At 39.0% G+C, this 15,799-nt stretch overlaps 2 protein-coding genes and 1 pseudogene across 4 annotated transcripts in view; 2 read left to right on the top strand and 1 right to left on the bottom strand.

Annotated features, from left to right (window-relative positions):
* The window catches only part of LOC133229651 (zinc finger protein 665-like), a 28,739-nt gene extending 13,117 nt beyond the window's left edge, over positions 1–15,622 (top strand). Inside the window, exons 2-3 of one of the 3 annotated variants that reach the window (XM_061386234.1) lie at positions 2,299–2,550; positions 12,796–15,622. In XM_061386234.1, the coding sequence (XP_061242218.1) occupies positions 12,873–15,389 (2,517 nt within the window). In that variant the 5' untranslated portion in view covers positions 2,299–2,550; positions 12,796–12,872 and the 3' untranslated portion in view covers positions 15,390–15,622. The remainder of the gene's footprint in view (positions 1–2,298; positions 2,551–12,795) is intronic. The other 2 variants (XM_061386235.1, XM_061386233.1) reach the window with 2 other exon arrangements.
* LOC133229726 (ATP synthase F(0) complex subunit C2, mitochondrial-like) lies at positions 1,017–1,464 on the bottom strand (annotated as a pseudogene).
* Positions 8,599–11,088, top strand: LOC133229702 (actin-related protein 2-like). Its single transcript, XM_061386416.1, has one exon. The coding sequence runs from the start codon at positions 8,671–8,673 to the stop codon at positions 9,853–9,855; it is 1,185 nt and encodes a 394-aa protein (XP_061242400.1). The 5' UTR covers positions 8,599–8,670; the 3' UTR covers positions 9,856–11,088.
* Positions 15,623–15,799: the final 177 nt, after the last annotated feature.

The following is a 15,799-nucleotide window of genomic DNA, read 5'->3' as shown; positions in this document are numbered from 1 at the left end:
TTCAACTCTCTGACAAACTCTGTGTCTCTTGCCCAGTGTTTTTCCTCCTGTTACTTCTTCTGTTGACCCCTGCTCATGCACATTGTATGGTGGTGAAAGACAGGCACCCTGGACAGCTCCTTTCATGCCACTGTAATTTCAGAAGGAATATATTGAATGTTTCCTTCCCATCATGATGTTTCTTGAGATAGTCTTGCTTAATAACTATATTTTTTTTCATATTCTTTTTTGCCATGATTTTTAATTCTCCAAGAAGTTTTTTTACTTTACTATTGCTATAATTTTTTTTTTGTCATAATCTAACGAATCTTCTAATTTCAAATCACTGTTTTATTAATGGAAAAAAAAAGCAAAGAAAGTCTTTGGCTTCTGTTAATGCCCTGCTATGTAAATTTAAGTGGATAAAATTGTATTTGTATTTTTGTATATGGTAATTTTATTATGAATTTAGTTCAAGTATTTTTTTTTTTAATGTTTTGACCTGTTTTCTTTTGGTAGCCTAGTATAGAATGCTGTTGACAAACTCAGCTCAATATAAAGGATACATTTTTATTGTCTGAAAGATGCTGAAATACATGTGAATAAATGGATGATATAAAATTGTCCAGAAAAATCTGTCAAGAGATGCATCCTCTCATTTCAGTTAATTTTTTATAGATATGTATGCATTCATGTGCAAGTCTGTGGTTTAGATACAAGACATTATTATTTAAAAACTACATATCACCTTTTTTTTTTGAGTTGAAATTATGTTATCAGTATAATCTGTGGCCTTGAAATTTTCTAAACAATCCTATTAGTGTTTTAAGTAGTAAAGTACTAACAGTTGTGTTTCTGTATCCACATCTATAATGACCTTTCATGCCATTCCACATTGTTCGCCTTGAACTTTGTGTTTTTTTCATAGTAATACAATATTTATATGTTTTCCTTCTGTCAAACCTTGAGCCCACCACTTTCCCCAGGCTGCCTGGGGAGTTATAGGAAAGGGAACATACAGGGCAGACACAGGAGAAAGAACTATGGGAGGTGGAAACAGCTCCTTCACATCATGAAGAAGATGAGCTAGACCACCATCAGGCAAAAGAGCTCCATGGCCTTTGAGAGGGCCAAGCCCATGGCGTAGAAGAGCTACTGTTTCAGAGAAGGGTTCCTGGCATAACAGTGATGAAGCTCCCGAACACAGTCCCACTTCCAGCCCCGGAGGCAGCCACCCCTGCTGTGGCAGCTCCAGCTCCAGGGAACTTGGCTGCTGTGTCAGAGTCCCTTGAAATGGCACTGGTTTGGAAGCTGTGGCTAGGAATAAGTGAGATGGTCCGGGGACCTGGGGCTCCCAAGCTGCTGTGGCTCTCATCAGTCAGTGTCTCCCGTCCTTCACCACCACTCTGGACAGTGATCAATCAACAGCAGGGAGGTTCTCCTGATCAAGAAGTGGGTGGAGACGAATTTGGCACAGAGGTCCATTTTCAGGGGATGAAGGCCCAAGGCCAGAGAGCTGCTCCCTGTGGAGACAAGAGGGGCAGGGAGGAGGCTCACCTTGGACTTCTTTCAAGTTTTCTTTAGGAGCCCTCTGTCAAAGGACTTTTAATGTTCTCTGTATTTCTTAAGTGTTAGATGCTTAAGCTTCAGTTGCTGAGCCCAAGCCTCTGAGTTCAGGTGCTTCATGTAACTTTTCTTACCTTCTTGATCTGAGTCGAGTTTCTCAGAGTGTCTGTCTGTGACACAGTTTTTCTTCTGTAAGGTGGGAACAGGTTGTTCTTTAATGAACTATTATATTGATGACAGGTTCTTGCCTGTAAAGTACTTGTTTAATGTTTAGAGTAATACTACAGTAATTTAGAGCAACCGGAAGCCTTCAGACACTTTTGGTCCTTGCTGCTGTTATCAATGTCATAACTGAAACTTTTGACCTTTCCATTAAAAGTGCCGTGGACTTCGTCATCTCTGAAGACACCACTCATGCTGTACCTCATCTAGATAATGAATTGCACTCACTGGGTAGAACATAATATCTGACACTTCTGTATAGCCAATACACTGTTGAGTTTTATTTGTATATATTTCATGGATTTTGAGCAGTGATGAAAAATCCATATTAATTGGAGGATCTCATAAGGTCTTATGAAAAAGCATAAGAAATTAAAATTAGAGATGCATAATTTCTCCAGATACCCCTGCATGGATCTGTTAGAACACATACTTCAACCAAGTCAATCCTTACCCCTTACTATGCTTTCTCTTTTGCATGAAAATGAGAACTTTTCATGGCCGTTTTGGTGACGTGTGGTTTGATTTCAGAAACGACTGACCTCTGAGGATGTGGCCATCGAATTCACTCAGGAGGAGTGGGAATTCCTGGACCCTGCTCAGAGGGCCTTGTACAGGGACGTGATGCTGGAGACCTACAGGAACCTGCTGTCTGTGGGTGAGGATGACTTCCTTCCAGAGCTGCCCTTGGGTATCTGCATTTTCCCTGTGTGCCCCCTTGGGAGGCCCTGATGTCTTTCATCTGAGAGTTCTGGTGACTTGGGCATAACACAGCTTCACAAGGTTAAACTGACCCTCTTCAGATGCTGTGTCTGTTTCATGTCACTGACTAGGGATCAGACCTGCACCCCCTGCACTGGAAATGCAGAGTCTTAACCAATGGATCACCAGGGAGTCCCAGAATTTCTCTTTCGGATCTGAATATTATCTCCACATTGCAGCATGAGAAAAAGCTCTGGACAGTGGGGAGTGACATAAAAATAGTCAAAAATACAACGTATAAAGAAAAACGAGTATCTCAAAAGGGCTTTTTTTTCTGTTTAGGATTGGGACAACCTGGTGGATTGGATCCTCTGTGGCTGTTACTTAGGCAAATGTAAGGAGAGTGGGTAGAGAGATCGTCTTTTTGATCCCAGATCCTACGAGGGGAGCATATGTGAATCCCACGGGCTCTTAGCTGGCCATCTGTAGGTCGAGCACATGGTCCCATCTCAAGATGCTGTGATCTGACCTTCATGCTGTATTATTTTTACTCTTGTGCTGCTCTACCCAGTCTGGGAATGTCAACCATTCCTGATGTTACATTCTCCTTACTTTGTATCATTTTACCTCTTAAATTTCTTTGAAATATATTCCTGAGGGTCTGAAATTTTATCTGGTTTCCTTGCTGTGATAATCCACCTATGTTTAATTGGCAGCCTCTGCTGAGTCTCTGTGGAGTGGATTTACTAGGTAACAGAAAACTGTGATGGAGACACTATTCCTAATGTTATTTTCTTGCTTTGTGCAAAGTCACCACTTGAAGCTATCCAGTAGAGTGGTCAGCATGTTCTAGGATTATGAGAGAGAAAGTATCACGAGAACCTGATACATCTTTCCAGGTTATTTTCTGCCTTTGGAGACTCGGTCAAGGGCACCGTGACAGTGTTGTTCATGTATATCAAGGACCATATATTTTAGTGTCTGTAAATGGTATGGGAATTTATCCCAGGACAAGTTTGTCCAAGTTCACAGTCTCTATCTATGAGGCTATTGGCTGCACTGTTGTTCTTTGCATTGTAAGTATTTTTTAATTTTAGCATTGAGTTCAAATTTCTGTGTTACTCTTAGTGTTTCTGTTTTGTATTTGCAATGGGTTGGATGGTTGATTGGGGAATGGTCCCTATGGTGGAACTGGTGATCAGTCCCTCTTAAAATTCTTGATATATTCTTTGTAGTCATTTACCATCAGATGTATGATTTCCACATATTTTCTCTTTTACTGTTGATTGTCTTTTCAAACTCACTGCACATTAATGCACAGTCGTTTATAATTTGGATATAGTTCAATTTATTAATAATGGTTTTATTTTGTGGCCTGTGCTTTTGGTGTTCTATCTGGTAAATCATTTGTGGGTCCAATTTCCAGAAACATTTCCTACACGTTTACTTCTATGAGTTTTATACATTTGGAACTTAGGTTTAGGTCTTTGAACCATTTTGAGTTCATTTTTTTCTATAGTGTAAGATAATGTTCCAAGTAAATTCTTTTGCTGGTGGGTATTCAGTTTTGTCAACATGTCTTGTTTCATAGACTGCTTCCCCCATTTAGTAGTTTTTACACCTTTGTGAACATCGTTAGAACATCTCCGCAAGAGGTGTTTTTGTTTTTGTTTTAACCATTCTTTTTAATGGTTAAATGGACTGCTGCTGCTGCTGCTAAGTTTGCATCGGTCGTGTCCGACTCTGTACGACCCCTCAGACGGCAGCCCACCAGGCTCCTCTGTCTCTGGGATTCTCGAGGCAAAGAACACGAGTGGGTTTCCATTTCCTTCTCCAATGCATGCATGCCTGCCAAGTCGCTTCAGTTGTGTCCGACTCTATGCGACCCCATAGACGGCAGCCCACCAGGCTCCTCTGTCCCTGGGTTTCTCCACTCGAGAATACTGGAGTGGATTGCCAATTCCTTCTCCACTTTCTGCTGCTGCTGCTAAGTCACGTTAGTCGTGTCCGACTCTGTGCGACCCCATAGACGGCAGCCCACCAAGCTCCCCAGTCCCTGGGATTCTCCAGGCAAGAACACTGGAGTGGGTTGCCATTTCCTTCTCCAATGATGAAAGTGAAAAGTGAAAGCGAAGACACTCAGTCGTGTCCAATTCGAAGCGACCCCAGAGACTGCAGCACCAGGCTCCTCCGTCTATGGGATTTTCCAGGCAAGAGTACTGGAGTGGGGTGCCATTGCCTTCTCCACTTTCTAGGTATAGTTACTTTACAATGTTGTGTTTCAGGTATACAGCAGTTTACAAGATACTTAATATAGTTCCCTGAGCTATATCGTAGGTTCTTGTTGTTTATCTATTACATATATATATATTAGTTTGTATATATTCAGACTCCAATTTATCTCTCCCTTTCCTGCCCCCACCACCATCCTGCCCTATCCCCTTTGGTAACCATAAGTTTGTTTTTTATGCTGGTGAGTTTATTTTGTGAATAAGTTCGTTTGTATCATTTGTTTCAGTTCAACATATAATATCCTATGATATTTGTCTTTCTCTGTCTGATTTCACTTAGAATAATCCCTAAGTCTGTCTATATTGCTGCAAAAGGCATTACTTCATTGTGTTTTATGCGGTGGAGGTGGCAACCCACTCCAGTGTTCTTGCCTGGAGAATTTCATGGACAGGGGAGTCTGGCAGGCTGCAGGCCATGGGGCCTTAAAGAGTTGGACACGGCTGAGCTACTTTCACTTCACAATATTCCCTTGTATATATGTACCACATATTCTTTATCCCTTTGTCTGTCAGTGAACATTTAGGTTGCTGCCATGTTTTGCCGGGTATAAATAGCGCTGCTAACAACATTGGGGTGCATGTATCATTTTGAATTAGTTTTCATCCTTTCTGGATATATGCCCAGGATTGGAATTGCTGGTTCATGTGATAGCTCTATTTTTAGTTCTTTATGGAACCTCCATGCCATTCTCCAAAGTGGCAGTACCAATTTATGTTCCTTCCAACAGTGTAGGAGGGTTCTCTTTTCTCCATACCCTCTCAAGCCTTTATTGTTTGTAGACTGTTTGATGGTGGTCATTCTCACCAGTGTGAGGTGATACATTTTTGTGGTTTTGATTTGCATTTCTCTCATAAGTAGAGACGTCAAACATCTTTTCAGGTGACTGTTGGCCATCTGTTTGTCTCCTTTGGAGAAATACCTGTTTTGATCTTCTGCCCAGTTTTTGATTGCGTTGTTTGTTTGTTTTGATATTAAGCTGTATGAAGTGTTTGTATATTTTGGAAATAAATCCCTTATAGGTAGCATCATTTGCATCTATAGTCTTCTAGTCCAAAAGTTGTGGTTTTGTTCTTTGCTTGGTTTCCTTTGCTTTGCAGACAGGTTTTGAATTTAATTGGGTCTCATTTGTTTGATTTTGCTTTTATTACCATGACTCTAAGATCCAAAAAAATTTTGCTGACATTTATGTCAGTGTTTTGCATTTGTTTTCCACTATGAATTTTATAGTATCTGGTCTTGCATTTAGATGTTTAATGCATTTTGAGTTTATTTTTGTATGTGGTGTTAGAGAATGTTGTAATTTCATTCTTTTTCATGTAACTATCCATTTATCCCAGCATCACTTATTAAAGAGACTTCTTCATTCTGTATTCTTTCCTCCTTTGTTATAGAATAATTGACTCCAAGTCAATTGGTTTATTTCTGGGTTTTCTATCCTGTTCTACTGATCTGTGTTTCTGTTTTGTGCCATTATCATACCACTTCCCTGCTGGCTCAGAGGGTAAAGCATCTGCCTACAATGCAGGAGACCCAGGTTCAATCCCTGGGTCAGGAAGATCTCCTGGAGAAGGAAATGGCAACCCACTTCAGTATTCTTGCCTGGAAAATCCCATGGACAGAACAACCTGATAGGCTACAGTCCATGGGGTCGCAAAGAGTCAGACACAACTGAGCGACTTCACTTTCACGTTGATGACTGTCAGTTTGTCGTATAGTCTGAACTCAGGGAACATGATTCCTCCAGCTCTGTTCTTCCTTCTCAAGATCGTTTTAGATATCAGAGTCTTTTGTATTTTGGTACAAATTAAGGTTTTCTTTGTTTTATGAAATATGTCATTGTTAATTTCATAAGGGTTGCATTGAATATGTCGATTACCTTGGATAGTATGGTCATTTTGACAGTGTTACTTCTTTTGATCTAAGAACATGGTATATGTTTCCATCTGTTTGTGTCATCTTTGGTATCAGTCATCAGCATCTTATAGTTTTATGAGTACAGTTCTTATGACTTTTTAGGTAGGTTTATTCCTTAGAGTTTTATTCTTTTCTCTGAGATGGTAAAAGGGATTGTTTCATTAATTTCACTTTCTGATATATCATTGTTAGTGTATAGAAGTGCAGCAGTTTTCTATATATTTCTTATCCAGCAAGTTTACTCTGTTCATTGATGAGGTCTAGTAGTCATCTGGTGGCATCTTGGGGATTTTCTGTCTGTAGCACCATAGTGACAGTTTTACTTCTTTCTTATTTTTTTAACTTGAATTCCTTTTTATTTGTTTTTCTTTTCTAATTATTGTGGTTAGGGCTTCCAGAAATATGTCCAGTAAAAGTGGCAATAGTGAACATTCTTGTCTTATTCATGTTGTTAAGGGGAATGCTTTCAGTGTTTCCCTGTTGAGTATGATGTTAGCTGTGTGTTTGACATATACAGTCTTAATTTTGTTGAGGTAGGGTCCATCTATGCTGACTTTCTGAAGGGTTTTTATCATAAATGGCGCTTGAATTTTGTCAGAACCTTTTCTGCATCTATTGATGATCATATGGTTTTTAGTCTTCAACTGTTAATGTGGTATATCACACTGATTAACTTATGGCTATTGAGAAATCGTGCATCCCTGCAATAAATCCCACTTGAACATGGTATGATCCTTTTATGTATTAGTAACTGTTTGAATCTGCTCTTTTGAACTCAGGGAAGGTCTAGGAGAATGAAGCCTTTTTCTACAAAAAGGAGTTGGATGCCTCCGGAAGGCTTTTGTAACTGGGAAGGTCCTCCAGAGTCAGTTTCAATCCCTCCTTTTCTTTGATACTCCTCGATCTTGAGATGAACATGTGTGGAAGAAGAAATGAAATAAATGTCCAAAAGAGAGGTTAATCATATTTGGCAGAGGAACCCAGGTTTAGATAGCCTTTTCCTGGATTTTCCTTCTGATTTCTGCTGATAAGATTCTTACATAATATCCGGGAATATTGTGTATGTTTTTCTTGAATATTAGCATTCCATTGTAACTTACAAAATTCACGGTTGGATACATTGCATTGTAAATAGTATAACAGATATTATCCTGCTTTCTCCGTATATCACAGTCACTTTTTAAAATCTCTCTTGTTTCTGTCCCATACCCATAGTATAATGCCCATAAACTTGCTGAACCAGTTCTTTTCTTTTAAGGTCAGTATATTAGTTTGCGCTCTCAGTTATCTTCACAAAGACATGCGGTCACAAGCTGATATCTGACATAAAGCTATGTACCCTATGCTCCACGCAGGCCCTTTCTTAGTCCTGACCATTCCTCACATAGTACCTTGATATGGATGGAAACACTGTTCTCACCTACCACATCCCTCCACCTTTTACATACTCTCACTGTAAAGATCTCTGGTCATTTATTGAACAAGTTTCTCAGGACATGACCTAAATCACTCTGTGCATCCATGATGACTCACAACCCATTTCAAGATGGGATGGTTGAATAATAGTTAAATGGACTAATTCTGTCTTGTATCTTCCTTGATATTTTCTTTCTACGTTGCTTGTATTTTTTTTTTTAATATTTTCTAATCTTTTCATTCGGTCGGTGATCATGTTGACAAATAAGTTTTCTCAGTCTGTAGGTTCAGATTCATATCCTGCTTCTCTTACCACTTTGTGCGCCATTTGGTGTGTCTCCTGCTCTGATTAGAGAAAAACGTGTTAATTTTCCTCAAGCCTTTTAAAGCAAATTAGTGCTGTCAGTTGGCTTACAGTAGTGCATGTTTTATAGTAAATACTCAAAATTTACTTTTGGAAAAAGTTAGACCGAAGGCGGGGTCAGGAAGAGGGAGGAGGAGGAAGAGGAACAAGATGGACAGTGGGTGCTCTAGGTTGTTCGGCAGTGGCTGCGGCTCCGGCTCTCTTCCAGGAGGACGATGGACAGCCAGGGCAGGAAGGTGGTGGTGTGCGACAACGGCACCAGGTTTGTGAAGTGTGGATATGTAGGCTCTAACTTTCCAGAACATATCTTCCCAGCTTTGGTTGGAAGACCTATTATCAGATCGACCACTAAAGTGGGAAACATTGAAATCAAGGATCTTATGCTTGATGATGAGGCAAGTGAATTACGCTCGATGTTAGAAGTTAATTACCCTATGGAAAATGGCATAGTACGAAATTGGGATGACATGAAACACCTATGGGACTACATATTTGGACCAGAGAAACTTAACATAGATACCAGGAATTGTAAAATTCTACTCACAGAATCTCCTATGAACCCAGCCAAAAACAGAGAGAAGATTGTAGAGGTAATGTTTGAAACTTACCAGTTTTCTGGTGTATATGTAGCCATCCAGGCAGTCCTGACTTTGTGTGCTCAAGGTTTATTAACTGGAGTTGTGGTGGACTCTGGAGATGGTGTGACTCACATTTGCCCAGTGTATGAAGGCTTTTCTCTCCCTCACCTTACCAGGAGACTGGATATTGCTGGGAGGGATATTACCAGATATCTTATCAAGTTGCTTCTGTTGCGGGAATATGCCTTCAACCATTTTGCTGATTTTGAAACAGTTCGCATGATTAAAGAAAAATTGTGTTATGTGGGATATAATATTGAACAAGAGCAGAAACTGGCCTTAGAAACCACAGTATTGGTTGAATCTTACACACTCCCAGATGGCCGCATTATCAAAGTCGGGGGAGAGAGGTTTGAAGCACCGGAAGCTCTGTTTCAGCCTCACTTGATCAATGTCGAGGGAGTAGGTGTTGCTGAATTGCTTTTTAACACAATCCAGGTGGCTGACATTGATACCAGATCTGAGTTCTATAAGCACATTGTGCTTTCTGGAGGGTCTACTGTGTACCCTGGTCTGCCATCCTGGTTGGAACGAGAGCTTAAACAGCTTTACTTAGAACGAGTATTGAAGGGTGATGTGGGAAAACTTTCTAAATTCAAGATCCGCATTGAAGACCCGCCCCGCAGGAAGCACATGTTTTTCCGGGGAGGTGCAGTTCTAGCGGACATCATGAAGGACAAAGACAACTTCTGGATGACCCGACAGGAATACCAAGAAAAGGGTGTTCGTGTGCTGGAGAAACTCGGGATGACGGTTCAATAAACTGTGAAGCTGGTTCCCATCATGCCCTAATGTGCTTTCTTTTTTTCTATTACTGCCAGTCTTTGAACTCATTCAACTCCAGGACCTGGAAGAGGCCTGTCAGTCTGTGCCCTTTGACTGGAAAGGTCAGGTTTTATTCTGGTGTCTTGCGGAAGTTGTGTTAAGTTTGTGTTAATGTGGGTAAATCTGACTGTTTAATTCTACCACGTCCCTGCGAACACAGGGAGAGGGCAAGGGTCCTGTCTGTTGCTTTGTTTCTTCTAAGTAGGCATTTAGATCATTCCTGTAGGCTTCCTATTTTCACTTTACTGCTCTAATGCTGCTAGTTTTAGTCTTTAGCACACTAGGTGGTATGCCTTTATTAGCATAAGAAAAAACTTAACAGCTTTTACATATTACTGGGGTGGGGGTGGTCAGGACTGGGTGGGCAGCTGCTGAGCCCTTTGTGGAGTTTCCTCTGTGGTGTGGTGCTTTCTACAGTTACTGCTGCAGCTTTAAGTACTTTAAAGCTTCTGGTGTTAACATTTTAGGGAAATGGTAGGCTCAGAACTAAACTGTTAGGCTGGGTTTTTGTGTGGAGGACAGGGGTAGTCTTTTGATATTCATTTTTTGATTTTTGAGCTTTTCTGCTCTAGGGTATGGGAGATGAACTTTATTTACAATACTTTGATTTGGCAGGTTTTCTTCTACTTTTGGTCTGCCTGAAACTGTTTCCATATGATGTAAAAAGCAGATGTAGTGTCCCATTATTATGTGGTTTGGGGATTTTTTATTTTATTTTTTTTCATTTTTTTTATGTTGAGTTGTTGTTTTTTGTTTTTTGTTTTTTTTAATTTTATTTTATTTTTAAACTTTACATAATTGTATTAGTTTTGCCAAATATCAAAATGAGTCCGCCACAGGTATACATGTGTTCCCCATCCTGAATCCTCCTCCCTCCTCCCTCCCCATACCATCCCTCTGGGTCGTCCCAGTGCACTAGCCCCAAGCATTAACCATGTCAACTGGGATTAGACTCCCTAGAATCTATCAGTGGAAAAGTAACATTGAAAAAATGCTTTTGGAAATTCAAATTTCACACAAAAATTGCTTAAGAGCTGGTATTTTTTCTAAGTGCTTCTATTTATACCAGAAGCATTAAAGTAACCCAGTGCCAAGTACCATTCTTGAAAAATTCTTTTATATAACCGACCAGTGCTTATTTAATAAAAACAAGTAGATACATATAAATAATTACTGGCAGTAGGTTATAATTATTGGGTTAAAAATAACATTGAAATATGGGACTTTCTGCCAGTTGGGTAATTTTCACTAATTTTCTTTTGTTGTTGGTATGTTTTGATTGAAAACCTGAAAGTGGAGTAAAATATGACTATTTAAAATGTTGGCCCCCCAAAAATCAAGATTTAAATATGTACTTGTACTGAAAAAACTAATCATAACTACTAAATCTTAGCCATCTTAGGCTTGAAAGAAAAGAAAAATACAAAGGTATTTTGTAAATGTTTGCAGACTTTCCTGTCAGAAAATCGTATTTATGAATCCTGTCGGTATTGCTTGGTATCTGAAAAAAAATATAAAATAGTACCCAGACTTAAATTCCTTCTAAATTGAAAAATAAAGTTATAAGAGATTGTATCACTTCTGTTAATATTATGTACTTTTTTGTCTCTTTTACCTCAATTTGAACAAATAAAAGAAGTTTGCCTGAAAAAAAAAATTTACTTTTGTTTAAAAAAGGTAATATCTATATTGTCATGTTCTTTATGATATGACTTTATCTACATTATATCTTTTTAAAATTTTATTAATTTTTTAGTTGAAGGATTATTGCTTTACAGAATTTTGTTTTCTGTCAATCCTCAACTACATTATATCTTGTATGCTTTTCACTTGCAACATTTTTCAGCAATATTGTGTCTGACCTTAGTCAGTAAATACACAAAGCACTCACTTTTTATTTATTATATTTTGGTGCCATTAAACCAGGTAATTAAGAATAGTGCATGGCTAGAGAGAGGCCTTCCTTGGTGACTCAGTGGTAAAGAATTCATCTGCTAATGCAAAAGGTGCAGGTTTGATCCCTGAGTCAGGAAGATCCCATGGAGAAGGAAATGGCAACCCACTCCATTATTCTTGCCTGGGAAATCCCATGGACAGAGAAGTCCTGTGGGCTACAGTCCACAGGGTCGCAAAGAGTCAAATACGGCTGAGCGACTGAACAACGACATTGGTAGGGATTGCTTTGGTTATTGACTGTTAGAAAACTGGTGAATATTTTATGTCTTAATGTATATGTCATGTACAGATGATGGTCTTTTTAGTGTGTATTCTGCAATACAGGTGACACATACTACTTGTTAACATTGTAAAATGCCTTTTCTTTTTGGGTACGTATTTCTATAGCAGATTTAGAAAACTGCTGTGAACAAAAAATTGTTTTAGTCATATTCTTCATTTTCTCATTTGTTTTCAATTGTAAACAACCAATTATGAATAGTAAATTATTATTTGGGTAAACTTGGTTTTCGATTATTTACTGTTACAATATATAACATAATGTTTAGAATGTATTTATGTACAGTAAGTATGCAGAATACAATGATAGTATAATATTTTTCTTTTCAATTTGAGACAACTGTTGTTTGATATGTTCTTAGGGGTCCTGGTAAAAAAATACTCTGGTTTTGAGAGTTGGCCTAAGATTGTCCAATGTGAGTATGGTTTTAAAACTAGGCTATCTTAACGGTGAATTTATGTTATCATGCTTTCTTAAGTTAAGAATCCTATTCCTTTAGTGTTTCTAAAAACTTAAGGTCATCATTGTGCTGTTTCACAACTTGGTGTAAGTATTACTTTTGGTGTAATATATATTCAACATGAAAGATTTGTTTTTGAATTATTCTGAGCAGGATACCTCTGGTTCTTTTTATCTTGTAGATATCTCTCCTACACATGTGATCAAGCATTTACAACCCAAAGGGAACAGCGATAAACGAGAAATATTCCAAATATTGATGCTGGGAAGACCTAAAAGCTGTGAAATCAAACATTTTCATCATTGGGAAAGTCAGGAAAATACATGTGACTCTGAGTGTCAGGGGAGAGATGACAAAAGAAATTACAAAGGAACACCTGTAAGCCTTAATGGAAATGTTATGGATGGAATAGATTCACATGATGGAAAGGATGCAGGAATCAAGCCCTTTGGAAGTAGGCTTGGATTTAACTTTCAGGATAAACTGCAGATATTTCAAATTGGCGGGATAATTTCTGAATATAATGAAGCTGAGAGGTCTGGCAACAACAGTTTCTCATTTTCACCACTTCAAAGAATTCCTCCTTGTGCCCAAACCAGTGTTTCTAATATATATGGGAATGACTTTATGAATCCTTCAGTAGTAACGCAAGACCTCAAAGCACACAGGGAAAAACCTTACAAATGTAATGAGTGTGGCAAGGCCTTTCGTGTAAAGTCAATCCTTTTAAGTCATCAGATAGTTCATACTGGAGAGAAACCTCTCAAATGTGATGAGTGTGGCAAGGCCTTTCGTGTAAAATTAAGCCTTTTAAGTCATCAGACAGTTCATACTGGAGAGAAACCTTACAAATGTGATGACTGTGGCAAGGCCTTTCATGCAAAGTCAAGCCTTTTAAGGCATCAGACAATTCATACTGGACAGAAACCTTACAAATGTGATGAGTGTGCCAAGGTCTTTCGTGCAAAGTCAAAACTTTTATCTCATCAGACAATTCATACTGGACAGAAACCTTACAAATGTGATGACTGTTGCAAGGCTTTTCATGCAAAGTCAGCCCTTTTAACTCATCAGACCATTCATACCGGAGAGAAACCTTACAGATGTGATGATTGTGGCAAGGCCTTTCGTGTAAAGTCAATGCTTTTAAGTCATCAGACAATTCATACTGGACGAAAACCTTACAAATGTGATGAGTGTGGCAAGGCCTTTCGTTTAAAGTCAAGCCTTTTAAGGCATCAGACAATTCATATCAGAGAGAAACCTTACAAATATGAGTATGGCAAGTCCTTTCGTGAAAAGTCAAAACTTCTAACTCATCAGACAATTCATACTGGACAGAAACCTTACAAATGTGATGACTGTGGCAAGGCCTTTCATGCAAAGTCAGCCCTTTTAACTCATCAGACAATTCATACTGGACAGAAACCTTACAAATGTGATGACTGTGGCAAGGCCTTTTGCGCAAAGTCAGTCCTTTCAAGGCATCAGACAATTCATACTGGAGAGAAACCTTACAAATGTGATGAGTGTGGCAAGGCCTTTCGTTTAAAGTCATTCCTTTTAAGTCATCAGACAGTTCATACTGGAGAGAAACCTTACAAATGTGATGAGTGTGGCAAGGCCTTTCGTTTAAAGTCAAGCCTTTTAAGGCATCAGACAATTCATATCAGAGAGAAACTTTACAAATATGAGTGTGGCAAGTCCTTTCGTGAAAAGTCAAAACTTTTAACTCATCAGACAATTGATACTGGACAGAAACCTTACAAATGTGATGACTGTGGCAAGGCCTTTCATGCAAAGTCAGCCCTTTTAAGTCATCAGACAATTCATACTGGACAGAAACCTTACAAATGTGATGAGTGTGGCAAGGCCTTTTGCACAAAGTCAGTCCTTTCAAGGCATCAGACAATTCATACTGGAGAGAAACCTTACAAATGTGATGAGTGTGGCAAGGCCTTTCGTTTAAAGTCATTCCTTTTAAGTCATCAGACAGTTCATACTGGAGAGAAACCTTACAAATGTGATGAGTGTGGCAAGGCCTTTGCTGACAGCTCATATTTCAGGAAACATCAGAAAATTCATACAGGACAGAAATTATTTAAATGTCATATATGTGACAAAGTCTTCAGCCGAAAAGCATACCTTGCTGGTCATCAGAGCGTTCATTCTGGAGAGAAACCTTACAAATGTGATGAGTGTGGCAAGGCCTTTCTTGTAAAGTCAATCCTTTTAAGTCATCAGACAGTTCATACTGGAGAGAAGCCTTACAAATGTGATGAGTGTGGCAAGGCCTTTACTGACAGGTCACACCTCAGGAGACATCAGAAAATTCATACGGGACAGAAGTTATTTAAATGTGATAAATGTGACAAAGTGTTCAGGCGAAGTAAACAGCTTGCTGGTCATCAGAGTGTTCATTCTGGAGAGAAACCTTACAAATGTGATGAGTGTGGCAAGGCCTTTCGTGTAAAGTCAGTGCTTTTAAGTCATCAGACAGTTCATACTGGAGAGAAACCTTACAAATGTGATGAGTGTGGCAAGGCCTTTCGTGTAAAGCCAATCCTTTTAAGGCATCTGACAGTTCATACTGGAGAGAAACCTTACAAATGTGATGAGTGTAGCAAGGTCTTTCATGTAAAGTCATTCCTTTTATGTCATCAGACAATTCATACTGGACAGAGACCTTACAAATGTGATGAGTGTGGCAAGGCCTTTCGTGTGAAGTCAAGCCTTTTAAGGCATCAGACAGTTCATACTGGAGAGAAACCTTAGAAATGTGATGACTGTAGCAAGGCCTTTACTGACAAGTAACAACTCAGGAGACATCAGAAAATTTGTACTGGACAGAATTTATTTAAATGTGATATATGTGACAAAGTCTTCAGGGGAAGTGAACAGCTTGCTGATCATCAGCGTGTTCATTCTTGAGACAAACCTCATGAATGTAATGAGTATTGCAAGCATTTTAGTCAACCTTCACAGTTCTTAACTCATAAGAGATTACATACTGGAGAGAAGCCTTACAAATGTGATGAGTGTGGCAAGGCCTTTCGTGTAAAGTCATTCCTTTTATGTCATCAGACAATTCATACTGGACAGAAACCTTACAAATGTGATGAGTGTGGCAAGGCCTTTCGTGTGAAGTCAAGCCTTTTAAGGCATCAGACAGTTCATACTGGAGA

The sequence above is a fragment of the Bos javanicus genome, chromosome 18, assembly GCF_032452875.1.
Source record: "Bos javanicus breed banteng chromosome 18, ARS-OSU_banteng_1.0, whole genome shotgun sequence".
In the NCBI taxonomy this organism is placed as follows: Eukaryota; Metazoa; Chordata; class Mammalia; order Artiodactyla; family Bovidae; genus Bos; species Bos javanicus.
The sequence above is the reverse complement of the archived record's forward strand: the minus strand, read 5'-3'. Positions and strand labels throughout refer to the sequence as shown.